Here is a 26,267-nt window from a genome sequence, read left to right as displayed (position 1 = left end):
GCAGGAGCAAGGCTTCTAGCTGCCAGTGAACCATTTTCTTTTTGATAATTATTCACATTGCTGTAGAAACGGAAATTATCTCTATTTTCTCACTTCCCAATTGAAAACTGTAATTGCAGCTGCTCCCTCCTCCTTGTTTGGAAGTTTTACATGCAGAGAGTCATCAGCCAGGCTTGCCTTAAATCAAATCTTCCCATGCAGCCTGGGTTATAATCTAGCAAGCACAGCAGCTGCCTAGTCTCAGCAAGGAGAAAAGCAACACATTTCTCCATCCATTGGTTAGGGAATTCCTGCTAAAAGAAAGGTGCTATGCCTTGTCTGATGCCTTTATAAAAACATAAAGGAGTCAGTTTCCTGAGAGCTTTCACAGATACTGCTAATCATCTTAAATTGAAACAGGGCTTCCAAAACCAGCATGTAAATCCCCGTAACACACCTTCAATTTCTGTCTCCAAGGCTACCCAGCTGCCCTGATCCTCCGTGACAAGCTCTGGAAATGCCATGATGCCTCCTTTTGCACTAGTCCTTCCCTGCTCCTCAATCCCTCTCACTCCTGGGTCGCCTTGCTTGCATGAGACACCGCTCCACAGCATTGCTGCCATGGTTGTAGGCGAAGAGCTGGTCTGAAAGCCCGTGGGAAGTCTGAGTGGCGGGGAATGCACAGGCTCTCATCCCTTCCACCAACGGCAAAATGCTGATTTCCTCAGGGATACAAGAAAATAGCCAGAGGCACCGTGCAGACCTGCCCAGTTTTGCTCACTCATCAGTGCAAAGGCTGGACCGGAGCTCTCTCTAAAACAATGCTAATAGAATTTATTTGCGCAGTTTCTGCCAAACCTTCTTATTCTTCTGTAAGACATACAATTCACAAATAATAGCAACTACTCCCCAGTCACAGAAGTGTATTTTGAGGGACACAATATATGTAGCCTTATTGGACATCTTCCAGTGACTTTATATGCAGACACTGCTTTCTTACTGAGAGCCAAAATCTGCCCTCTTCTGAAGTCTCTTGGGTCTAAATTAGTGAAATTTTATATGTCATGATTTGAATCTGAATGTGTTTCCTTGCTTGTATTCCCTGCGGTCACAGAGTAGTGTCCTGGGTTGAGTGAGTGGTGGAGTTTTTTGGTGGCAGGGGAGGGGGCTATTGGGGCGGCCCCCTGTGAGAAGCTTCTCGAAGCTCCCCCAGCTCCACGTCGGCTCCACTTCTGTTTGGGAAATTGAGCCAATCGGCTGCGCCTCTGCGATAACGTATTTAAGAAGGGACGTGGTAACGGGCAGTCGGACTTGTGAGGAGGAGTTGCTGCAGCTGTGTGAACACCAAGATCAGTGGAGGAACGGAGGAAGAAAGGAGGGGGGAGGTGTGCCGGAGCAGAGACCCCCCTGTATCCTGTGGTGAGACGGCAGGGCGGCCCCCCCTGCCACCCATGAAGATCTACGGTGGAGCAGACATTGATTTACGGCCTGTGGCTTCTGCTTGCCTGATCAAGGTTCTGTGCCTGAAGAAGGCCGGGGTCTCATGGGAAAAGGTAGCCCCGCTGCTGTAATTCAGTGCTGGGAGGATTGCAGCATGCGGGGGAGTCCCACGCTGGAGCAGCTCGGGAAGGGCTGCAGCCGTGGGAGAGAATCCAGTCGGAGGAAGTTAGTGACCCATGACGGAGCAGTGTGGGGAACGCTGTGGCCCATGGGAGGAATTCATGTCGGAGAAAGTTTGTGGAGGACTGTCTCCTGTGAGAGGGGGACCACGATGGAGCAGGAGGAACAAGTTCCGGACACTCCCCTCACCGAAGATGAAGGAGTGGCAGTGCTGACTGCACCCCCCATTCCCTGCCCCTGCCCCACTGGGGGAGGAGGTAGAGATATTGGGAGCAGAGCTGAGCCCGGGAAGAAGGGAGGGGTGGGGGGAAGGTGTTCTGAAGATGTGGCAATGCTTCTCACTGTCCTACTCTGTTATGTGTTGTTAGTGTCTGTAATAAATGTATGTTCTTTTTTTTCTTCCCCTAACAGGTCTGCCTCTTGCTTGTGATCATAAAGGGGAAATTTTTCCCCATCCCAGTCCTATCTTGAACCCCAAGCCTGGCTGTCTGTCCCTTCTTATTGCCGGAGGGGAAGGGAGAGAGAGCTGCTGCATTGTGGTTGGCTGCCAACCAGGCCTAAACCACGACAAATAGGCAAGGAGACTTTGTGCTGTAGTTTACTTGGTGATTTGTTTTTCATCTGTCCTGGTGATCCACAGGCACATTCCCTGTGTTGCCAATATAGGATCACCTTCTAAAAGTGAACATCCTCAAGGATGCGAGATTTGAAAAGGCACAGATCTGTGGAGCAGTGTCCTAGCAGACAACAGGAGCCCCCAGCTGATGTCTCATCTGAAGGTCTGGGGTGAGATACAGCTTCTCTGAGAAGTTAGCGTCTGCATTGCTTCCCTGACCATTATCCAAGACTTACAGAAGAAGTGCTGGATGAGCTGATGAGCCTTTTGTAGTACAGAAACCCCCAAGATGCTGCAGGGTCAAGAGCAAAGTGCCAAACTAGAATCAATTAGGCCTTACGTAGACACTCAAGAATAACAAGCCAAGCAGTGGATTTGCCGGCAGACTGTAACAGCTTGTTATCTGATGTCCCCTGGGCACAAACACTGAGACATCTGCAGTTTTTGACCCTTCTTTTTTTTCCCCTCTGCTGGCTCAATAGCTAGTTAGCTGGTCATCTGATGTGAAAACAAAACAGAGGGAAAAAGACAGCAAATTGTAATAGGCAGGAGATGCTGGACTATTAGGATGCCAAAAGAACTGGAAATAAAATAGCTACACAGGTTGCTTTGCTCCCCTTTATTATTTGTGCATCAAGTCCTTGGCGTTTGTTTCTGGTACTCTGTTAAAAGCAGAGGTTTTGGTTTGCCAGTTGTCACTGAACTTCTATGTTGGTTTTATTTTGCATGTATTTTGCATCTCTGATCTCTTTGCTTGGCACTACAAGCTAGAAATGAACCTGAAAAACACACATTGAAACTTCACTGACTTTCCCTGATTTTTGTCTGAGAACTCAAAGCTCTCTTCATATCATCTCCTCCAGTCCCATCAAGGGGAGGGAAGATCCCCAGGAGACTGACTTTTGGATCGTCCTTTGGACTGAGATCTCTGCTCCTTGGGATGCAGTGACTACACTAGCTTATATCGTGCCTCTTTACAGGAAAGGCTCTCGCTAATAAAGAGTGTGCCCAGATTGTCAGACAGAGTCATGATCACCAGCCCCAGCCTAATCTGTTAATTAACTCCTGTTAATGTAAATGCCCTCGAAAAAGATTCTTTTAAGCCACAGTGTTCAATAAATTAGAAGTCCGCCCTGTCTTGAAGAGACAGCATGTTTCTTCTTTCATGGTTCGGTGTAGTGACAATACTGTCTTGCTGTATGAGAAGGATTTGCCACATCCTATGGTGCTCACTTCTCATCCCCGGATTATATTTTATTTTAAATCAACCCAGGATAACAGGTGACAGCTCAGTGTAAATTATGTGTAGCATTTCAGTCTTGCATAGGCAGAGACCTCCTGGCTTCTCGTTTAGTAATTTCCGTGTCTCAGAATAGCCTAAAGTCAAGGTTGGCTTATGCACCTTGTGTAGGAGAAGGTAACAATACGTGAGGTTCTGGGACCTGCCAGAGAAATGTACTGTTACTGCTTCTGATTTAATTTGATTTATCCTCATTGCATGGATGTCCTTCTCATCGCAATCAAGGTCAGGAAAGGATTTGAGCCTGTTTCTGATGTGGGAAGACAGCAGTCCCACAGGTAAAAAACACAAAGAAGAGCTAAACTCAGATTGACCTTAGTGAAAAAAAGCAAGCTCCCAAAATGGTGTGTAACTGGACTGTATGAAGAAAGTGAATTTGGAGCAGGGTGAGAATTGTACCTGCTCATGTTATAAGCAGAAACAGTCCCCTCTCTCATGACTTCAGTTTTGCCTAGGAGAATCTATATAAAAACAAATAAATGCCAGCAGAAATGTTTCTATTGTTTTCCTTCTCTGTTTCTAATGAAAACTGTTCCTTTAAAAAGAGCAATATCCTCCCCCATGATTTTTGCAGTCACATCGCAGAAACAGAGAAAACCTGAAAGCAAAATTGACGCCTTTTGATTTTTCCCAGTTCAAGAGAGCAAACATGCCAGTGGGAAAGAGAACAAAAATCATGCCGACTAAATCTGGATTTTAAACTGCCTCTAATGATCAACAGCAATCATACAAATATTTATTTATGGTTTTATAGTTTATTTGTGTTTAAACTGACAGCAGATCTCTAATTTGATAGTCAGTGTTCCTTACATAAAAATATGTATCTTTTAGATCAGTTCTTTAATTATTCACTTCTGTAGGAGTTCAGACAGCGAGTTGTTGGGGAATAATTTTGTGATATACTGCCTTAGCATGTACTTTCTGCTCACTAACTCTTCGGTTGCTGATGCTCAATTTGATACTTGAGATCAAATCCAGTTTTCACTGAAGTTGACAAGAAATGTCCAAGGGTTTGAACAGGGTGTTGATTTTATCCTTACTGTTCATGCCATACTAGGAGACGCCATAACATCTAACACCAAATCTTTAATACCTATCTAGTGCTTTGAAGTGCAGCCCCTCCTATTGGATAGTAAGCATTCACAATTTCGACCAAAAAGCAATGGGGGGACTGGAGCCCTGCTGCTGGAGGTGCGAAAGAGAGGCATGAAGTAGGAGGATGTCTCATTTATTGCGTAACAGGTTGGATAACTTTTTTGCCTGTGGTTTGCTTATGTGTCATCAGTGACATGGATGTGCAACCCACAGCCATGGACAGGTCTCTGCAACCTGCCTGTTCTAGTTATTATGGCTCTGACCTGTAGACCATCATTCCGGCCAAGCATCTAGAGGTCTGCTTCTAAATCTATACATATGCAAGGAAATACCACAATATATGGTGTTTTCTCCTCATGTGTTTAGTGCTCAAAGTTTCCATCAAATTCAACAGGAGCTCAGCATGTAATATAGATCAGCTGTTTATGAGTGCTTAAGTAGTTAGGAACCAAACTTCAAGCAGCCAGATTTGAAAAATGTAGTCAGTCTTTAAATGATGTGCTCTATTGAAAGGAGTCTAGTCTAAAAATGCTTATGAAGTCTGAGAGTTTATGGAGTAAAGAAACCTGTAACACGCCGTGTGTGCTTCCTACTTTTCCTGGATTTCATTATGCCTTCCTGCCTCACAGAACAGCTGTAACATTAAACCCACTGAAATTTGTAAAGTGCTTAGAGATCCACTGAAGGGAGGCAGTAGAGGAGTAAAAGGTACTCAATTTTCATTGCCACTATATCAGGCAAGATAGTTTCCAGAGTGTCTTCATAATAAATAAGAATAAATAACTGCAAATGTAGAATCTGTTTTATGCTCATTAATAGGTACCTTTTGGGCTGTGGTTGAGGAGAATCTCTTTTATGGAGAAGGTGAGTGTAGATTTGAAGATTTGAATTAATATTTCAATACCTTTCCTAGGGCCATGGCTTGAAGCGTCAGGGTGTGCTTTACTAGTGCACAAACACTACCCAGGTCTACCAGCATTTGAAAAATAGTGGCAAATAGTTTGTTTGACCATTTTATCCTGTCAAATTTCAACTAGATTTTGAAACAAATCATTCACCAATATTTCTTCCTCATTATTTGGTTAGCTCAATAGCCAGCTGAACAATATTCATCAAATAAATTACTCACTTTTTCCCCATCAATCTGCAAATAATTTATTCACAAATACTTTCTACATGAGGCAGCCAGCTCTAGCCAGGACAAATCAAGGTAATTTCCTACTCTTTTGATCAAATGCCAGTAGGACTTTATCTTGGACAGCTCAATAGAGACAGGTTTTAATGCATAATACATAATGGGTAAGCTGAGATTTTCACATTTCTTTGTGAGTTCTCTGCTATTGCCCATATTTCTGTTCAGCTACTGAGAGAAGGGGGCATATATTTTCCATCCAGGTATGCTCAGAAGCATTTCACAAAACCGCCCATACAGTTTTGAGGGAGTAGGGCTCACATCAGCCACAACTGTGATGGGGCAGCCCCTTGGCTGGAACATGCAAGCTGTTTAATAGAGCAAGGCGAAATTTAGCAACTGTCGAGGAGAGGAAATGAAGGCGAGTACTCTGCCCACTCTGAAACACAATGGGAACCTAGAAGCAGAATGAAATCAAGCAACATGGAATTTGGCTGTCATGCTGTGGATAATGTCCCTAGCTCTTGAGAAAAGGGTCCTTGATGAGTAGGCAAGACACAAGATGGCACATCCCCACGTAGATGTCTCCAGGACAGTGTTCATGCTGTGGTTCCCTCTCCTCAGGGTTCTCACGCAAGCAGTTTGGAAGCCGCTCACAGTCCCCTTCTTGCCCTTACTGGCCATCGTATTGCTGGTGGAGCAGTTGAGCATGGCCTTATCTGCCTGTCTACTTATCCCTCTCTTGTGTTGTGGAAAGCTTATGGCTGCTACACACCAGCAGCAAGGGGCCTCATGTAGCTGAAGCAATGGGGCCAAAAGATTTCTCCCCCGCTTAAGGTTTGCCTTAACGATTCGTACTGCATGTGTGCAGCACTTTTGTAGCCTCTGCCCCTAAACAGGGTGCTGGATCCTTGTCAGGGTGGGTCCTTCCACCGTTGGCTGGAGATGTAGGGGACTTCTGAATGCTGTTTACCCTTTCACTCCCCGCTGCATGTGGCCTGCCACGCAGCCGTCTCGCCTTTGTCCTCTGCTGCTCAGGCAACGAGGTGGGGAGAACAAGGGTTGTTTATCCATGTTGGTCGAAAGAGAAAGTTTGCAAAAGCTAGCAAGTATATGTTGGAGGAGCGGTGCAAACAGGGAGTGGTTGCATGAGGGTTTCTTTAGGATTGGTGTGTGTTCATGTTCATGCACATATGTTCATGCATAATAATGTGTTTAGTATAACACTTCAATCTTGATCCTTCCCTGAGATTGTGTTGGCTAATCTGGTTACCCTCAAATGAGAGATGCTTGCAGCCTATGCATTATGCAGAAATCTAGGTATGAAGAAATGTAGGCAAACATTTCTGCAGCATCATCAATAAATGTGGTATCTACTCAATCAATATATGTGGTATCTACTCAGAACAACAACATGCTAAACACTGAAAGTCAAATGGAATGCCTTCCTGGGAAACAAGCGACTGACCACATATTTACTCTGCATCTCATAAATAAACATGGAGAAAGCACAAAAACAGAGGAAGATATTTGTCTCAACTTTATACTTGGAGAAAGCTTTTGACTCAGCCTGGCTCTCATAGCTGAACTGTACAAAATGGAATTGGCAAGGGGAAAAAATGACATAATCACATACATGTAACAATCCATTGAAAGTAGGACACACAAAAAAGAGAAAACAGGCTTTGAAGGAGAAGGTAGACTAACACAGCGGTCAGCTTCAGGCCTGTTCTTTCTGTCATCTATGCTGGCGATTTATCAGCCTCAGAGAAATGGTTCTCAAATTGAATGAGGGGTCTCAAACACCTGCTTAAATTGTCACAACACCACGAAATGTATTTTAACACACCCTGCTGCAGGGCCACATAGTGAGGAAGGATAAGCACCGGTGATGAATGGCAGAATAAAGATGCTCTCTTGGAAAACACAGATGCAGAAAGACTTGGGGATTCAACATGGGTAATGGACTCCACAAGCTTTTTGTGCAGTGTAGGCAGTTAATGGTCTAATTCCATTTTTAGCTACACAAGAAAGAGAAAACCAAGCGATGACTGGGAAATTATTCTTACTCTGTGCACAGCATGTGTGTATGGACCACAAAGACATTGTATCCAGAGTGGGTACCTGCGAGTCAAAAAGCACTTAGAAACGTTGGAGAGTCTGAAGAATGTTGCAGTGGCTGAAACTGAATCTTACAATGTGAGGCCTCAAAGAGAATGGTATATTCAGTTTAGCATGAAAATGGGGTGGGTGTTCAGTTTTTTAGACAAAGGCATAACAAGTTCTGATGTCTCGAAGTTGGAGAAATTCAACCTTGAAAGAAGTGATTTCTTAGCAGCAAGGATAATCAAAACATTGGAATAAACCAGTAGGTAGAGTAAGGCATTTGCCATTACTCGGAGTCTTTAAGATGAGTTGTCTTTCAAGCTCACTTGGATCCAGCTGCTGGGAAAAAACCCAATGGCTTCTGTATATGGGTCAGATTAATGGGTTAGAGTGGTCCCTTCTGTCTGTAAGTCTGACTATATGGGAGGGAAAGCGGTTCTTACTAAATACGAACTGAAAGAATGAGATTACACTTGTTAAGAATACCACACACCACAGCTCAGGATAGCAGAGGTTTACCTATTCTTTTCACCAGTGTAATTGACAGCACGTAGCAGCTGTGAAGTAGGTGCTGGTATCTGGCAGTTACAGTAAGGGCAACCGGGAGTTCCGAACTGGACAGTCATAAGGAGAATCTTTCCAAGGACATGATGAAAATCATCAAGTCACTGCTCTAACCTTTCAGCCCTGGAATTCAGGCCCTGGATCAGTGATCCCAAAGTAGCAATGGAGCACGGGAAATAGGGAGCACAGAGCGAACAGGGACTGGGGCTTGTGCGTACAGCAAACTTTGCATCCATGACTATATCCGTGTGTACGTATCAGGATCACTGCTGCAAGGCTTAAGAGGCGCAAGGAGATATATTTTCAGGACTAGCGTTTGATGAAGGATCAGCAGTTTAACCAGCGTGACGGACGCTGATCAGTAAGGGTGAGAGATCTCCTAACCTGTTTTCTGAATTTGACGTAAGGGACACGACTTGGTTTACAGAAGCGATGTTTTCTAGTGAAGGAAAAATGTGTTTGAATGCTGGCCAAAGGAGGAGGTGGAGCAGAATGATCGGAAACAGGCAGCAAGAACAAACAAGCATATGAGGGTATTGTAAACATAGATGAAGACAGTCTTGTTTTGTTGGGGCAGCCCCTTCTCAGTCATTCTTGTGGATTCAGCCCCATCTGCGGTTTGGGAGCTCGGAGAACTTCAGCGCGGACAGGACTAAGTCTCCCTGCAAAGAGATCTACTCTGTGCAGGAGCTCCACTAGTTGTGGTTGGAGGGTGAAAGTTTTCCTCATCAATTTTAGGAGGGTCTTGTTTCATTCCTATCAGGCAACACCCGCTCTACTGTAAAGCATTGCAGGATGAATATCAAAGTCCAAGCTAAAATCCAGTCTGATAATCATGCTGTTACGAACACAGCACACACTTCTTGCTAGTGGGAGCAAACAACCTCACCCAAGCCAAGGCATGCTCAAGACCAAGGTGCTCTGGAGACGCTAGAATAAAGCCTAAACCAGCCATTTTGTGCGGGAGCAGCAGCCCAAAACTGTGCACAGGCTCCGGAGATTCCCCACCCAGAGAAATGTGTAACACAGATCCAGCTCCATCGAAGAACAGAAGATCAGGTAGCCTGAAGGGAGCCTGGGCAGCCAACAGCAACACACACACACGAGGAGAGCACTGATTTTGCAGTTAACATGGTGAGGGGACTCAGACAGCAGATAACCGTCCGAGTTACTAGAGAGCAGGCCAGCGCCTCAGTTCTTTGTTTTTGCAAACAAACAGGAAATTAAATCCCCGAGCAAACAAAAATCTCTGTGAGCAGGCCTGGCAGTAAGGCAGCGGAGCGCTGGCATGAGTGCCACGCCGCAGCAGCCCCTTCCTGCGTTGAGCTGGAATGCTGGCAGGGGAAAAGAACCCCACTCCCAAAACAGGGCAGCGCTGCTCGTGGGGTGGCTGCCGGGCCGGGCACTGCCCCAGCTCTCCCACTCCTGACCGGGGCCGTGAGGGGAGCTCCGGAGAGAGCAGGCAGGCCCCGCTGCTGCCCGGTGCGCCCCGTGGAAGGGCAGGGGACACGAACGGGCCCACCCGGGGGTGGTTTGCGAGACTGTGCGTGATGTGGACATGAGAGGACCCCGCCGTTACGGCTGTGAAGGAGCCTCCGTGGTTAGGGGTGGGGTGGGGTGTGTGGGGGGGTTGCGCGTGGACCGGTAGGCAGCCCCCGACTGGGGTTTGTGCGTGGGTGGACAGGGGCGGGAGTGCTTCCCCCGCCGCGTTTGTGGGGTGGGTCTGCGTGCGGGGACCCCGCGCTGGGGGGGGGGGGGGGGCGTGCCTGTGGGGAAAGGGGGCATCAGCCGGCTCCCGCGCTGGGGGTACCCGCGTGGGCGAGGGCAGCGGACACGAGCAGATCCCACCCGGCAGCCGGGAAATGAGCGAGGGCACCGGCGCTCTCCTGGCCCCCCGCGTACGGGGCGGCCCACGGGAGGCGGGGGGTGTGTGTGTGTGGAATCGCCCTCCGCTCGGCCCCGCGCGGCGAGGGGCTCCCGACCCCGGCCGCTCTCCTCCCCTTTAAGGGGGTGGGGGCCGGGCCGGGCCGGACCCCCCGCGCCGCCCCCGCTACCTGCGGGCGGGGGCGCACGGGGGCGGGCGCTGGGGAAAGTTTGTCTCTGTGGTTGGCTGCGCCGCGCGGCGCGGCCGGTCGGGGCGGGCGGGCGGGCGGCTCCGTGTGCTGGCAGGGCAGCGGGAGGCTGAGCGGCCGGCCGAGGAGCGTGCTGCCGCCGGCGGCCCCCGCGCGAGGCGGTTCCCCCACCGGCTTCGCGTAGAGAGAGGCACCCGCGCGGTCCCACCAGCATGGGGCACCGCGGGGACAGGGCGTCCTGCCTGCCTCTCCTCCTCCTCCTCCTCCTCCTCCTCGGTGAGCTCGGGGGGGTGTGCGGCCGGGGGCGGCGGGGAGGGCGGCCGGGGGCGCCGGGCTGGGCTCGGCCACCTCGCTCGCAGGTAGTGAGGGAGGGCCGGGCCCGCGGTCGCGGGCCTCTCGGCGGGGAGGAGCCGCCCGAGGCGCGGCGGAGCCCCGCCGGGGCGCTGCCCGGCTCCGAGGGGCGGCGGGGGGGGGGGGCCGGGCAGCGCCGCCTTCGCCCTCTCCCGGCCCGCCCGCGGGCGTTAACGGCCGGCGCAGCCGTAACGGCTCCGCAGCCCCCTCGGCCCACCACCCCGGCGGGCTCCTTCCGAGGGCCGGGGCGCGGATTGCTGCCCGGCACCTCCCCGAAACTTTAAGGGGCCTCCTCGGAGTAGAGCCGGGGCGCGGGGGCCGCTGCGTGCCGTGGGTTCCCCCCGGGGAGCGGGGTCCCCGCGGGCGGGGCGACGTGACGGTGTAGCTGCTCTGACACGACCTGGTGCGTGGGCTGTTTGCAGTGAAACCTCGCCTCGACGGAGCGTGAAGTGACCCGTTCGGGGCGGGGGGGGGGGGGGGGGGCGAATCCTTCTCCTGCCTGTTCCACGCGAGAGGAGGGGGGCCACCCCCCGCCACCCCGTCCCCTGCCCCGCCGGCAGTCGAAGCCCGGGGTCTGCGGTCAGGCAGGGGCTGTGGGGGGAAGCGATCCGGCTCCTGCGCCCTCCCCTCGGGGCTCGCTGCCTCTGCCGTCCGGTTCTCCCGCTCAAGAGAGAACGAGCGATTGTGTAGGTGATGTTTTACGCCGTGTTCACATAATTGTGTAGCTGTCGTTGGCTTAACGGGTGGCATTGTTCCTTACCGGTGTCAATGCCAGGCAGGCAGCGTGCAGAAATAAAGACTGTAGAAAGATCTACACAAAAGGGTGGGGGGTGGTTGTTTCCCCCCCCCCTCCCTTTTTTTTTTTTTTATTTTCCTTCAACACTGGTCTTGTAGCATTGTTGCTAAAAGTGCTACTGAAGTAGCAAGTGAGTTCAACTAGAGAACAAGAAGATTGTTCAGCTAAGATAGTTATGTGTAGTCTTGAAGCGGTTCTGTGTAGTCAGAAGTGTTTTGGGTGCTGGTGAGCAAACCCCAGATATTACTATGGGCAGTTCTTGATTCTGAACACTTGACTAATTGTAGGTAGTAAGTGGGAGCCTTTTCCAGATCTGGGGTGGAAGGACTGAGTAACTATAACAGTGCACCAAACCCATGCTGCAACGCTCTTCTTTAAACAAAACTCTATTTGCTGACTTAGTTTATGCTTGTACTTTTGACATTGCTATGACTAATTCTTTTTTTAAAGTCTGCCAGAGCACTTTCTTTATGGTTTGGCTGTTGAATCTTTCATAGCCAGGTCTGCAGAGCAGATAGTTACAGTTGAAAAGTCAGCTTCCTAAACCTGGGCTTGTCCCAGTCTCTTTCCTGAGACTGCAGGCGGTGAGGCAATTGGGGCAAAAGGGTGTCTATCTACAAGTCGGGATCCTACCAGACAAAGGTGTCCACTGTGCTTTTTCTTACTTGCAGCTGAGGTTAGTCATCTCGTTTATCTTTACAACATAGGCATTCTGCCAGCTGGGGAAACAGTGAAGAACTAGAGAAGAGCACCTTTAGTGTTTTTGTTTAGCAACAGGGAACGAAATTTTTCAAGAGAGTGGTTTAGTAGGACAAGCAGAAAATCAGGACTTTTACATTATTCAAGGTCATGAAGTAAAAAGTAAAAACTATTAAGGACAATGTGCAACAGGAAAGTTGTTTCCTTCTTAATTTCAGACAAAATAATATAATGTGCAGATAACTGGCCACTGTTTATGATACGGTTTGTCTCTAGGTTCTGAGTTGCTTTTTGGAGTTTTTTTTTTTGTTTTTTTTGTTTTTTTTTTTAATTGGAATGGTGCTGTTAAAATTGAAAGTGCTTTTGTGTGCAGGAAAAAAAGCCCTAAACTTTTCAGCCTTACTTGTGATGCGTGTTGCGGTGTGGCTATCTTCTGATACCATTACTTGGTAGCTTCTATGAGATATTCCTAATGTTAAGAGGTTGGGAAGGTGGTGTTCCTCTTGCTCTGGATGGGAAAAGTAGAATTCTGTGAACATGTGCTTTCTAACAGCTCTTTAATAGAGAAACAGATTGGGGCTTTTTGTTAACTAATGTGCTGCAAGTGTTGAGGAATTATTGTGTAAGGGAGGTGGAGGGAAGGAGTTGAAGCATAGAAGGGTTCATCCCTTGCGTGTACTTAGACTTGATTGTTTCGTTCATATCTCTACGAAATAACCCAGCAAACGGATGCAAATGGCTGAAGTATTTGTCAGTGACAAATAAGAATGTTTTCTCATCCTTTTTCCTAGATCCACTACAGTTATATCTGTTTGGTAAGGAGACTGTGGATCCCGAGATCAAGACTTGATCCACTCTTTTCTCCTCTGTCTGGTATGGTTAGATCCTGAGAAGAGAGGGCAGCATGAGGGCATTTTGCACTGCCGTTGCCTGTTTTATGTGTGATTTCATTCTGCAGTCAATCTGCCTAATCAACCTGTGAAATGCTCTGGAAACCAAAACATCTCTCCTAGGACAAAGATGTGCAAAAATCAAAACAGGTATCTGGTGGTTACCAGGGCTCAGACTGTAAAGTAAACAGCCTTGCAGATCCTGGATATTATTTTTTTTTTTTTTTTTTCCCCTCCCTAGTTCTTGTTTGAGATTCAAGGTAAGCATTTCGGTGTATCTAAAAAAAGCTGTTTTGTTTAAGTGCTATGGGGCTTGAGGAGAGCAGGCACTCAGTAGATCCTGGGGGAAACCCATTGATGATGGGTTTCCCAGAGACAGCCTTTTTCTTACTACCATTTAGACCTCTGTGACACTTGCTGTCCGCTCTGATGAAAGTCAGTTCCAGCATGCCAGATCCCCAGGAGCCTTGTGTATACATGAATAGAGTTGTTTCCTGCAACACGTACTTGATTTTTTTTTTTCCCCCCCCCCCCCCTCTTTTCCTTAGAAGCTACAACAATTAGTCATTTGTATCAAGTTTTAATTCAAGCTCTGCAACAGAAAGCTTTTGGTAATTAGTATAAGTTATTGTGATTATGAACTTGAAGGAAGAGCATGCTTTAATCTTTCCCTGCATTTGCAGGGAAAAGCATTAGAAAATGGGAGCGCCTCAAGGTTTAGGGCAGGGAGACAATGTAAGGATGATTGCCCACGAAGTGTTCAAGGTGTGTTAGAGTGGAATCTGCTTCCTGTTCCCTTGCTGGTGCCTGCTTGCCAGCTGGTGAGCCCAGAGCGGGTGCTGGTGGCCTTTGCTGCCTGCTGGTGAAGAAGGCGGGCTCAGATCCTCCCTGGTACTTGGAGAAGATGCTGACAGCTAGGCCTGCGTATCTCTGTTGTAGCTGTAGAGGTGGTTAAAAAGGCTCCCAAAGGGGAAATACCGACAAGCCTGTCCTGGTCTTGGCAGCTGCAGACTGCTAAGGCAGTAGAAGCACGTAGTGAGTGTTGGAACTGGGTCGGTGAGGCACTGAAGGGCAGGTGGTGGTGCTGAGGAGGAAGAGCTTTCTGTGTGGTTTTGCCATGCCGATGTGTTTTCTTAGTATGTAGGCTGTGGGAAGATGTGGGAATCAAAGGGTGAGCAGCATGCTGACTGTATTTTCCTTTACATCCTGTGTTCTTTTGGGTTGGCAAATGATAGCTTAGTCACCTTTTCAGGTTGTCTTGTGTCTTTGTAGGTTCCTGTCCAGGGCTTCTTTTTAGGGAGTCCATGTGCTTTTTTCTGAAATTCTTCAACCCTGTTCTCCAGTTTTCTTGATTGCTACATTTCAACGTAGCAACAGCTTGCTCTCTTTAGGTAGCCTCTGTTGTATTTGGCTCTAATCCCTGAATTGAGGTATAAACCTGCCTGAACAAGATTTGAAGTAAACAGTAGGGGTCATTTAAAAATGCAGCCACATGCTTGATTAGAGGGGAATGTACTTAAGAAATAATATCTATCTGTCTGGCTATATAAACAAACATTGAGGGACATTTGAGATTTTAATTTTCACATCTAATAAATTTATGTGTTGATTTGTTTCTGTGTGGTGGTTGGTTGTTGTTGGCTTGTTTTTTTTTTTTTTTTTTCCGGTCTCCATAATCATTGTCAAACACCTGCAAAACAGACCTGTATATTTTTTTTTTTTTTTTAGTAGGGAAATGGTTACATATCTCAGTAAGGTACTTTGAGAAAGTGGACATTTCAATTGTCTGGTTTTAGATCTTTTTCACTGATGTATTTTTATTTTTGTGTGGAGTTCTGTGTTTCAGAAGGAAGGCTAAATGGACACATTACCTGAAAATGTGAATTTTTTCTGATTATGTATAGAAATCAATCACTTGAAAGTTAAGTTGGAAAAAACTTGAGAAGGATATTACTGACACAAGCTGGGCCAAAGTAGTGATTATGTCAGTGTCTATTAAGGTTTCTAGTAGTTTTGAAAGAAAGACAGATATTAGATGGAGTATAAAGTAAGAATCTGTATCGTAATGTAAAAAAAAAAGAAATCTTTTTAATACTTTGCTTTTGACTTTTATTGGAGATGTTGCTGTTACTTCCCAGGCCCCTGCTAGATGTCCTGTTTTCTTAGAAGATCTGCAGTAGTAAGTGATAAAGTCTGTTTTCTAGAGACCTGTAAGGTGAAATTGTCTAGGGATACCGATGGTTCGATTTCTGTCCAAGAATAATAAGCAGTTTTCTGCATGACCCTAATTCCTAAACTGAGCAAGGTACCCCAAAAGTGGATCGAACAAGACAGGGAGAGATTGTAACATAAGCAGATTTTGTCTGGGTTGTTAGTATCTTGTGCCCTAAAGAAGGAATGAGCTTGTATCAATGATACACTAAGTTTTCCAGTTGTCCATTTTTTTGTTAGTTGATTCTTTAGAAAACCTCATATTGTAGCTTTCTTCCAAGGCTTGAATACCAACTGAGAAGGGCTTTAAAAATAATGAGATGATCTTTTAATACACCTTATGTGTTAGGTTTTGCAAGGGGCAAAGGTATAAAATCAGTTTTAGACCAAACTGCTTTTGGAGTAGGATGATCTGAAAAATAGCTGCTCAGATGCCAAAAGCCTTGAACAATGATCATCAGCATATCTGAATTAAGATAAGAAGCAAGACCGAAGTTATGGAACTTTAAAAAGTTTCTTGTTTTTTTGAGTTTCAGATCAGAAACTGGCTTATTCATTTACATGTAAGCTTTTGTAATTGTAAAGTATAACTAATTTCTTTTAACTGATGTCTGAGGCAGAAAAAAGGATATTTGTTTTGTTTTCCCCCTCCCGCCCCCTCTGGAATTGGAAGAGGTTTCAAAGCTGGGTTTCCAGTGGAAACCATTATCAACTTTAACTTTGGCATTCTGACTAAGTTTAAAGTGAGCTAGATAGAAGGTAGAACCGGTGTTGCTAAATGTCTTTGAGTTTTGTAAAGTTATAAAGCAGTATGGTAATGCTGGTAGATTTGAGTTGATGTATTTGCCATGGAGACTGCTTGAAATTTGTGGTAGAGCGTTGCAGTTGGTGAGGCAAGTTGCAGGGAAAGTCTTATGTGACAGGGTCTGAAGAAGCAGCGTGGAGAACAATATCCTTTGTATGCAGCAATGACAAAATGCTGCTGCAGAAATATGAAGAATTGCTGAAGCAAGCTCAAGTATTTGACTAGTGATAATCTCTATGGCCAGATGGAATTTGCATGGATGTTCTAAAGGGTCTGAGCTATGGGAAGAATAGGTAAGCAAGTAAGACACACAGTCCCAGACAGAATTTACTTTAAGAAAGGATCAGAGGATGTTTTTTGGAATTAATTGACTTGTGAACTTCAGGAATGAGAACTAATTAAAGACTGGAGCTCCCAGGCAAGCTGTCACAGCTGCTGATAGGCAGGGCTGCCAGCAATGCCTGTAGTATAACTGCTTGATACTTGTTGTTGAGGGCCATCTATTAAATTGTTTATTATTCTGCAAGACTTTAGGCATTCATGCTGAAATTTTCTGGGCTGGGTGTCTATGACAGGTTGACTTTTTTTCCCTAGGAAATATACTCGCCCCATCCCCCTCCTCAAAAAAAAAAAAAGCTCCAGTATTTCCAACTGTTACACTTGGGGAGGGAGCAGAGAGAGAAAAAGCGAAAAAGCTTTTTTTTTTTTTTTTAATTCTCTTATGTTCTAGCCAATTCTCCTTCCTTACTCTTGAAAAAATAATAATAGCAGCTGCTAAGCTGAGAAGTTCTAGCACCTCCATGCTTTAGAGCAAGAGCTGGGATTTGTCTGGAGAGTTAACTTTGCATCAAGAATGTGGCTTTTGCTGTTCTTATGAAAAATGTCCAAATTTGGCCACACTGCAAGACTTGGAAAAGCATCAGTTTGTAAATGGTCGGTAGGGAGTGAAGAGAAAGCACTCTGTCGTTGTTTCTAAGGTGTCAAAGGATTACATCTGGAATTGGGGGCGGAGAAGTGGAAGTGTCCTTTTTATTCCAGTTTCAGACTTCTGTAAATGTATTGTGAAGTCTTTTTTTTTTTTTTTTTTTTTTTTTTTTTTCTCTCTTTCTTCCTCGTCTGCCAAATTGGCCAATCCGATGCTGGAGCAATATGCTGGTTTGTGTGGATCACTGATCATATCTGCTGTGAGAATCTGCTGTTTGTAGCACAAAAATTATATATATCATCTTTCCTATATGTGGCTTTAAAAAAAAAAAATCATCAATGTAAACTTTGTGTGTTTTTTAACTTTTGTTCTCAGGCTTCAGTTCTTCTCAGGCTTTTTTCCCAGGTGTTCTCCCATTGTCCTTCATGCTGGCTGTAAAACAACTGCTGCTATAGTTGCTCTCAAAAAAAAAAAAAAAAAAAAAGGAAAAAAAAAAAAAAACAAAACGGAAAGAACTTATGCCACTCTTTCTGTTTAACAGGCTTGATTAGTCTGGACTTGCCTTTCTGCCGACTTTCCTCAAGATGTGGTTTAGCTATGCTGCTTCATGACTGCAATTTGCATGCTTTTATGCTTTTTGAGTCAGTCTTTTCTTGCCATATCAGTAGCCGTTAAAAAGAGTTTGGTGGAACCATTACTGGGAGTCATGTTGGTTAGTGAGAGTCCAGTTCTGATAAAAGCTAGCTCTGCTTAGGTTTGCCAATCTTGAAAAGAAGAATTGCCGATGTAAAGGACTTTGTTTCCATGCACGTTCCACTATTAGCTCCAACTGCAGAGATTTAGCATCGTGTTTCAGTCATTGATGCAGTGTGGCTGTGGGGAATCTCTGAGCAGGCGGTAACAGCATTGTTCTCCTACACGCATTAAAATGGTTGTTGCAAGAGACATCCACGGGGACCTCTGCCAGCTTCTTATTGATGTGTTCAGTTTCATCTATTGACACACTACCCTTCATTATTACACGGTGAATCCTGTGGCAGTGGAATTTGCTATTAAATCTGCCCTGCAAAAGAGAATTGGCAGGAGCTGCTTTAAAAGCAGCGTGACCCCTGCATTTGCAAAGAATAGATTCTAAATACAAAACAGATGCAGAACTAATAGAGGACGCTTCCTACATCTACAGGGTACCAAGCATAATCATGTTGGGAAAAATTCAAAATTCACATCATTTAAGTTTCAATACCCTTTTATCCATAAATGTATGTCTAATCAGTACATGTGTTTATTTGTGCTTGAATATAGCAAGTAATACTGAGGTGAAAATAGGCAATTATTTGTTAATTGAAACTGTTAGAATAAGCAGCAAGGTGTTAGACTTTCTGTCTGTGCTCTAATGCTCTTCCGAGTGCTAGAGGTTGGGAGAGATGATGCATCTTCCTTTGCATTTTGCCCTTGCCACAAACTTATTTTGTGCTTTCAGGGCACCACCCATAATATTTACCCAGATGTTACAACCTCCACCATCTCCCAAAAGAAACGCTGTGTTCTTTAGAAGCCCAGTGACATACTGTGTGTTGGGAGGTGGTGTCAGTGGATGTAATTTATGTCTATGTAAAGAGCCTTTATGTTGTATGTAGAATGTGCTTGTTCATATTCAGCTCATATAGAGATTTACATTAATGTGGAGCAATAAGTATATTGCATCAACCTTGTTTCCCTTTGATCTCAGGGTTTGGTTCTAGACAAGGCATGCTGTACCTTTAGGCTTAGAGAGCTTAAGTGCTTGAAGCAGGCTTCATCAGTGAGAAAATAAAGAGCATGACAGCTTATCGGAAACAAAATCACTCTGTGATTGTCTGGAGGTGGGAGGTAGCAAGGTAAGCCTGAGTCTTTCATGTCTATCACAAAGCAGGGTTGAATGGACACTGAAGCTATTGACTAAGCCCTGGTTGCTGGCAACTGTATTGATAGGCACCTGTCAATAGTTGCAAAGCTATTGGCATCCCTATGTTTGTGGGTTGGTTTATTTAAAAAAAAAAAAAAAAAGAAGTTGAGAAAATAGCACATATAGCCAGGAGTCAATGGGCATAGAAGTGTGGCTGTTGCTAGAAATTAGAGGTGGGAGAAGGAAGGTGAGGAGAGGGTACTCAGCAGGACATACTTCCCACAGAGAAAGGGAAATGGGGGAATAGCTTGTTTAAAATGGAAGAATGAGTTAAAGGTGTGACTGCATGAAACAGTGGTATTGTGGCAGTCATCACCAAAAAACAGCCTTGGTAAGAATCACAAGTTTCTCAAACCTCTGCAAGCAAATCTTGAAATACCCTAGTTTTTTAAGCAAAGTTTTCTACTCACCACTGGCAGGTAAATGGAACATGTAATTGTAGATTCCTGCTGAGTTTAAAACAAGGGCTGAAGTGTGATGCATGTGACTGCAGGGTATGCTGTGGCATCTGAACTGATGCTGGTGTCTGCCTTTTGAGTCTGAAAGGGACAGTAGAGGGGGAGGCTGCAGTATTGTGGATAGAGTTACTGGGTGGGGATGTCCTTCCAAAGTAGCCAAGAACAAATGAGGTTTCAGATGGTGCCCTTATTCCTGCTCATGGCCAGAAGGCGCAGGGAGTGTGCCTGTTCCAGACTTTGCCTCATAAGCCTACAAATATCAACAGAGATAGGACAAAGTTACTTAGAAAGCTGTTAGAAGTGATTTAAAGTATTTTTCACTGAACCTCCTCTTGGTGTGAGCAGTCAGCTTTTGGTTTGTATGTATATAGAGAAATTTTTCTCCCTGTCTGAAGCTGTTGAAAGAAACTTACTTCTTTGTGCATCAGGGCAAAGTCTAGAAACCTATAGATGGATACACTGGGCACTTCTGTACCCAGACTTGTAAGGTGGGTCCTTTCCTTGCTTCAACAATTTCTACCCAGAATAAGAAACTAGTCCCATTACAGTGCTTTGATGGCATATGCATGTTCCATGAAAGTAACTTCCTGGCTTCTCTTTCTTCTGTATTTCTTATTGTGTTATGTATCTGGTATTGGTGCATTGGGATGAGAACTCGCTTTGCAAATGTGGATTTGGTGAAAGTCTCACGTGAATACTTTTCTCGTATGAATGACAATCTGGGGTCAGCAGTAATTCTCCAGAGTCAGGGTTGCCTTGTTGCTGTACGATCTTGCTTGCAGCCCAAAGTGGGACTTTGGTCAAGTGACTGTCATAAGTACACAGTTGTTTCTTGGAAATAAAGCCCTGCAACTGAGGTTTCCACCTCAGAGGAGGCTGCTGACATGAGACATCCTGTGATTGCGGCTTGGGCTGAAACAATATGGTCAGAGAAGCTGTTTGCTGGGGAGCTGATCAGTCACGGAGCTACAGGGTGAGCCTTGAAGAAGAGCAGAGTGTGCATGGGGGTGGGAAGATGTTTGGAAATTTTAGCAGGGAGGAGGCAAGGGCCTGAGCTGCAGATTCTGTGAATGGCATGGTTATGAAGAGCACTTCATGCTAATGATTTTTTTCATCTTAGCCTGGTGGCATAAGTTTTTTTCTGAACTTGGGTGCACAACTTTCTGCTTTTGAGTGTGTGGGTATGAATCCAGCCTTGTGTCTACTTTTGTTGGGCCTGTGTAAAATGAATTATTGGGTTTTGCTTCAGTTGAGTGAACGTATGTCTGCTGGCCTGAGCAAAATAGCAGCAGGTACTGGGTGGTGTTCTGGTCAACGAGGTTGCTCTGTGAACAAGGCTGAGTGGGCTCCATACCCAGTTTCTGATACAAAACAGCCAGCTGTGTGTGTCAGCTGTGGCTGACACATGCACATGGAGGCTGTTGAGGGGACAGCCCTGTTTGCCTTGTTCTTGACTGTTTTATTTGTATGGGTGAGTGAAGAACTTTGGCCTTCAAAGTTATTTGAGTACTTCTCAGTACCACTTAACATCACCACTTCCCTCTGCACCTCCCCATCAGTTGTTTTTACATGCATTATAAATTTGAAAGGCTCATGAATTGATGATTGCTCAATATAAAGAGGAGATTTTTAACTTGTGGTAATTAATACCCTACCTTTAAGACCTCTGTGTAGTCCTGGATGTATGACACCAGATTATGTCAGGAAATATCCTCATGGTTGTTCCTGTCTGTTCAGCAAAACCCCTAAATTCCTCACAGGCAATTGCATGTACCCACTATCTTGTAATCAAAATTGGTTCCTGAGTGTTACATTTACCCCATTTAAAACAGGTCTCTAGTACTTCCTCAGAGGCAGTAGTGTGTATGGGTAAGGCACGCTGGGTCTGGACACTTAATCTCTAAAGATGTGCAAAATGGAGCAAGTACGTCTACCTGTGTTCCTGTTCTGCTGTGGCATTCTTTGAAGACATCAGGTTCACACACAGAGTGCAGCCTGAGATTAGCCTAGCTAGCCTACCTGTACTGAGGTGGTTCTCCTTTTTCTTGAAAAAGATGGCATGTATGGTTTGTATCAAAATAGATGAAGGGCACTGAATACCTGCTGGGAGACTTGAATAGCACTCATTTAGACAGAATTCTGCTTATCTGGTGGTATGTATTTTTGGCATTCTTAGGAGAGTGGAACCTCTCTCTTGCCCTCTTTTAGAACATCTGTTTCTGTGCATGAAGTCATCTTTTGCCTGACTTCTTTTCCTCCATCTGAATCCACTTCTACCTAAACCATCTTCTCTGCAGCATCAGAAGTATGAATGCCGGCAAGGATTTTGTCAGGTCATCTTGAGTGTTTTGTTCTGCAGGAAAGTCACTGGATAGAAGCATTTCCGATAGGGCACAACGTTGAGAGGCTTTGGGACTTGGGCTGAGCTGAGTTTGAGCTCGTTGATGCAGGATGATAGCAAAGATAGAACTGTGCATGTGAAACTTTACAGAGGCTTCTCATTGCATCTGCCTCAGAACAAGGATCTGTATGTAAACTCTTCTGACTCTGTCAGCTGGTCTAATGAAAGATCTCTAAAGAATATTGCCTTAGACCACTGTTGTTATATGAATACTGCTACTAGATTATACAGTTATTTTGTGACTTGAAGTTGTAATTCTGACGATGATTTCTGCCACATGCGTGCTGAATTATGCATTGCGTGGAAGCTCCTCTCACAAGTCCCAAGTAATAATAAAACTGGAGTTTAAAACCAAGTAAGCTCTAAAAATGAAATAGTTGGCAGAACATTCTTTGAATTTATAGTGATAGTAATGTAGAAATTCCACTGTCCATTTCTGGATTCCACCAGCCCCACCCCCCCTTAGCATCATCTAAGTCTCAGATTGTTGTATGAGGTTTGTTTGTGTTTGTTTTTTTTTTTTTAATGTTGAGATGGAAACTAATTGGAATGAGTTAGTGTTTTCCTTTGCTGTCCTTTGACATTTCTGTCATTTAAGGAGGAAATAGGGACAAACATTTAACTGAGTGACATCCAGGTTTAGCAGGAGCTTGTGAAGTTCGGCTGAGGAAGTCTTTTTTCTTCCTTTTTACAGACAGAAGTTAAGGAGCCTTAATTTAAACTTTTTCTGCAGAATGTTTCTTGTAGTTCCAGTACTGTCGCATGGTCTTAGTCTGGCTTTGATGTCTGCAATTCAACAGTCAGCTGTTGCACATTTCCACAAAAATATATAAATGCTGAAACAGTCCCCAACAGCGATGCTAAATTTATTAGCTTCCAGTGTTGACATTCAAGGATGCAGCTCTTACCTCTGCTGTTGTTTCAGGATCTCTGCAGATAACTTATACTTTGATTTACAATACATTTGTTTGGGTGGGTTTCACTCAAAGTTTGAGCTAAACAGTGTATAAATAGGTCTCCTTCCTGTAGAAAATACAGCTGTGATTATAATCGCAGTTGAGTTCTGCTGCTTAACAGAGGATCGTTTCAGTGATAACCAGTTGACTGACCATGCCTGTGACTCTTCCCTATCAATCATCTATGTACGTGCCTTTTCTTAAAGTGCTTATCAGCTAGGAATAATAAGTGCTTTTGATGATTTACAGCACCATGCCCAAGAGCTTTCTTTTTCCAGAGAATTTGTAATCTGAATAATGTGATGTAAGTACAGCTTTATTAGAATTGTAAACTCCCATAATGATTAGAAGGGAAGAATACATCCACAGGCGGATTAATGGAGATGGTCTTTTCACCAGTAGAGAGACTTTTTTCAATAGGACCTCAGAGAATTCTGGGAGATGTCACTGATTGTACTGAGCAACAGTAGGTGATAGACAGGTAGTGATTTTCTTGCATTGAACTGTTAATAGATGAAAGTACATTAGTGTGAATGGGACAGGCAAAAATACCTTAAACAGAACTGCCCAGGGAAGATAATTACACAAGTGTTAAACTGACTTTTTTTTTTTTTAATAAAAAACCCAACACCAGTTCTCTTTGGCAAAGAGGATCTCTTTTTACGATAAAGGCAGAGTGTTTCTTTTCAATCTAGGGACAGACTGGACTTCTGTATTTAAGATTTCCTAGCAATCCCTTGTTCAAGGTTTATTTATTCCCTGTGAAAGGGACAAAGATCTTGAAATCTGTGTTTTGTCTGGGGAAAGGCAAAACCTGATCTAGTTGTGTGCTTTGTACCCTGCGTTTTGACTCCTGTTAGACTTAGCCTGTAAAACTACAAACAGTGGAGGCATTTGTAGGCTGCTCTTGAATTGCATTATGGTGGGTGCTCTTCTGCTTGAATTCTCTGAAATGTCTTAATTTGATGTTGTGGATTTTAACTGGTTTAAGGTCCTCAGAAATGCTCTCCAGATCATTGATCTCTAAAAACCTCTTCTTATTTCTGAAAAATTAAGTGGGGAGGCAGGGGGTGAGGTGAGTGGAAAGTTTTATAGTTAACCAGAGCTCTGTAAATGCTGCGCGTACCTTCTCTTTAGGTCTTCACTAGCAGCAGGAGTGCCTTCTAGGTACTTTATTACTTTCTTATAACAGTAATAATACTGATTGCTCTCTAATAATAAACAAACTTTGTTATAGGATAGTGCTGTTAACATGATTTATGACTGCCATACCAACAAGAGAACTAAACCCAGCTGATTTTGTGATGTAGTAAACTAAAAGGTGAGCAGGGAGTATAAATAGTACTTTGAATGTTTAAAGTACTGATTTACAAACAGTGAAGAAATTAAAAGATAAATAAACAGTATTGCTGTATTTATGTATGAAGGGCTTGCCAGTCTTCTTGTTATGGTTCTTAAATTGTTGTGTATTGATAACATTGGACATGGCTAGATGCAGAGCTGGGAGGAGGATCCTTTATTTTTTTAAACCATCCATTGAGAAGTCTTACTATATGTATACTGCATCTCTTTCTGAGTATTATTGAAGGCATAATTCCTTTTCTTTTGCCCACTGGGGCTTAGATATAACACTGACTTTTTCAAGTGGTGCTGTATTTTCAGGTGTTACCATGAAGCATGAGAGCAAGGGGAATTTCCTGATATTGCGCAGCATTCAGTGCCTTTCTTGCTTATAATTTTTTTGGTTAATGTTAGAGATCAGGCTTTCAGTTCAATTTTTGCAGCCTGAGTTCAAGGCTTAAGTGCCAAATGAACACCTCATGGTTATAAGTTGATGTGGTAAAAATGTATTTCACATTTATTTTTATTTTCTTACATATCTGTGGTTTGTGAAGGATATGTCAGGTCATATCACCTCAGGTGCTAAGGCTGAGTGAACAGGTCTCCTTGACTTGACATGGCTTCAGGGATATGTTCTGATAAAGGAGGCAGGGCTCGCTCTGCAATTGGACAACAACGTTTCATGCTTTGGCTTTCTGGGCCTAATCAGAAGTACCTGTGGGGAGTGTTAGCTCTCCCCTGCATTGAGTACATCTCCTTTGTTACCCAGGGGGCTGTTTGCCCTTGAATAAAGGGGGCAGTTCAGGGAGACATCTGCTAGCTGGAAATATCAAAGGTGCTTAAAAGGTACTGCTAAGAATCTTCTCTCACAGTTTAAAAGCGTGGACTGCTAGTTATAGCGTCAGTAGCCAAGTTCATCTACAGCTTTCCAGGTGATTTTTAACACCCTTGTCTTTTGAAATTGGTGGTGTACTTCCCACTTTTGTTCTTATGCTGCTCTATATTGTATGCTGCTGTTAGGCAACTGCTGCATTTGCCCCAGACACAAGTTCTTTTCAGTTCATGTTAAAATTTTTTCTTTGTGTTAATATAGCAGCAGGTAGAGACTTCTGAGACTTAGTCTGCAGTGCACTATTGCTTTTGCAGTGGGTATTTGGAACTTGCAGTGTTATCTTTCACTCTTATGCTACATACATGCACCAGATCAGGAACCAGAAGATGGCTGGCGTGCTCTCTGTTGGGATGAACCTTGGCTGTAGAGTCTTTTGTTCTCTTGAACAATGTACTATGGGACATAACTGTTCTTCCCAGTGTAGCAAATGTGAGGATGCCTAGGGTGAATGCAGTCTGCTGTCTGCTTCAATGTAAGCTGATTATAAGTGTTAGTTACTGAATAATTTCAGGATGTACGTGTTTCATCCAAATATTAACAACTACTTATTTTGTACATAGGTTGTTTTATCAAATAGTGTAATCTAGAACAGCTCTGCAAGGACACAGGAGCAGAAAATAAACAATTAAGCATTTTCCCTCTGGGCATCTTCCAAAAACTGTATTCTCCTCCTCCTGCTATTTTAATGTCATGTTGGTTCTCTACCCACCTTTCTGTCTTGTTTCATGCCTCTACCCACTGTTCTCTCTTGTTTCATGCTCAAAAGGATTCACTCTTGTGATTTTTTTTTTTTTTTTTAAGAGTTACTTGAAAATTCTGTGTTCTTTCATTCCTTTTTTTCCTCTCTTCTCACTGCTGGGTACAGCCTAGGCACCAGCCTGGGTGCTACTGAGGAGCAGCAGTAGTAGAAGCGTACTTACTCCAAGCTCCTACTTCCTAAAGCTGTAGAAAGAGAGGGGAGGCTAACATCAAAGATCCATTCAGCCTCGTGTCTTTCCTCTGACAGTGGAGAAGAGCAGATGCCTATGGAACAGTGAGTATGCATAGTAATGACCGTCCTAGTATATTGTCTCATGATCATCTGTAGCTTGAAGACTTCCTAAGTTAGACGTG

The 26,267-nt window shown here is 44.5% G+C and overlaps 1 protein-coding gene across 2 annotated transcripts in view; it reads left to right on the top strand.

Annotated features, from left to right (window-relative positions):
* The first annotated feature begins 10,574 nt into the window (after nucleotides 1-10,574).
* The window catches only part of PTGFRN (prostaglandin F2 receptor inhibitor), a 69,952-nt gene continuing 54,259 nt past the window's right edge, over nucleotides 10,575-26,267 (top strand). For both annotated transcript variants that reach the window (XM_042788731.1, XM_042788730.1), the window contains exon 1: nucleotides 10,575-10,760. In XM_042788731.1, the coding sequence (XP_042644665.1) occupies nucleotides 10,697-10,760 (64 nt within the window). In that variant the 5' untranslated portion in view covers nucleotides 10,575-10,696. The remainder of the gene's footprint in view (nucleotides 10,761-26,267) is intronic.

This window comes from Tyto alba, unplaced genomic scaffold (assembly GCF_018691265.1).
Source record: "Tyto alba isolate M040663 unplaced genomic scaffold, T.alba_DEE_v4.0 Super-Scaffold_14, whole genome shotgun sequence".
NCBI lineage: Eukaryota > Metazoa > Chordata > Aves > Strigiformes > Tytonidae > Tyto > Tyto alba.
The sequence above is the reverse complement of the archived record's forward strand: the minus strand, read 5'-3'. Positions and strand labels throughout refer to the sequence as shown.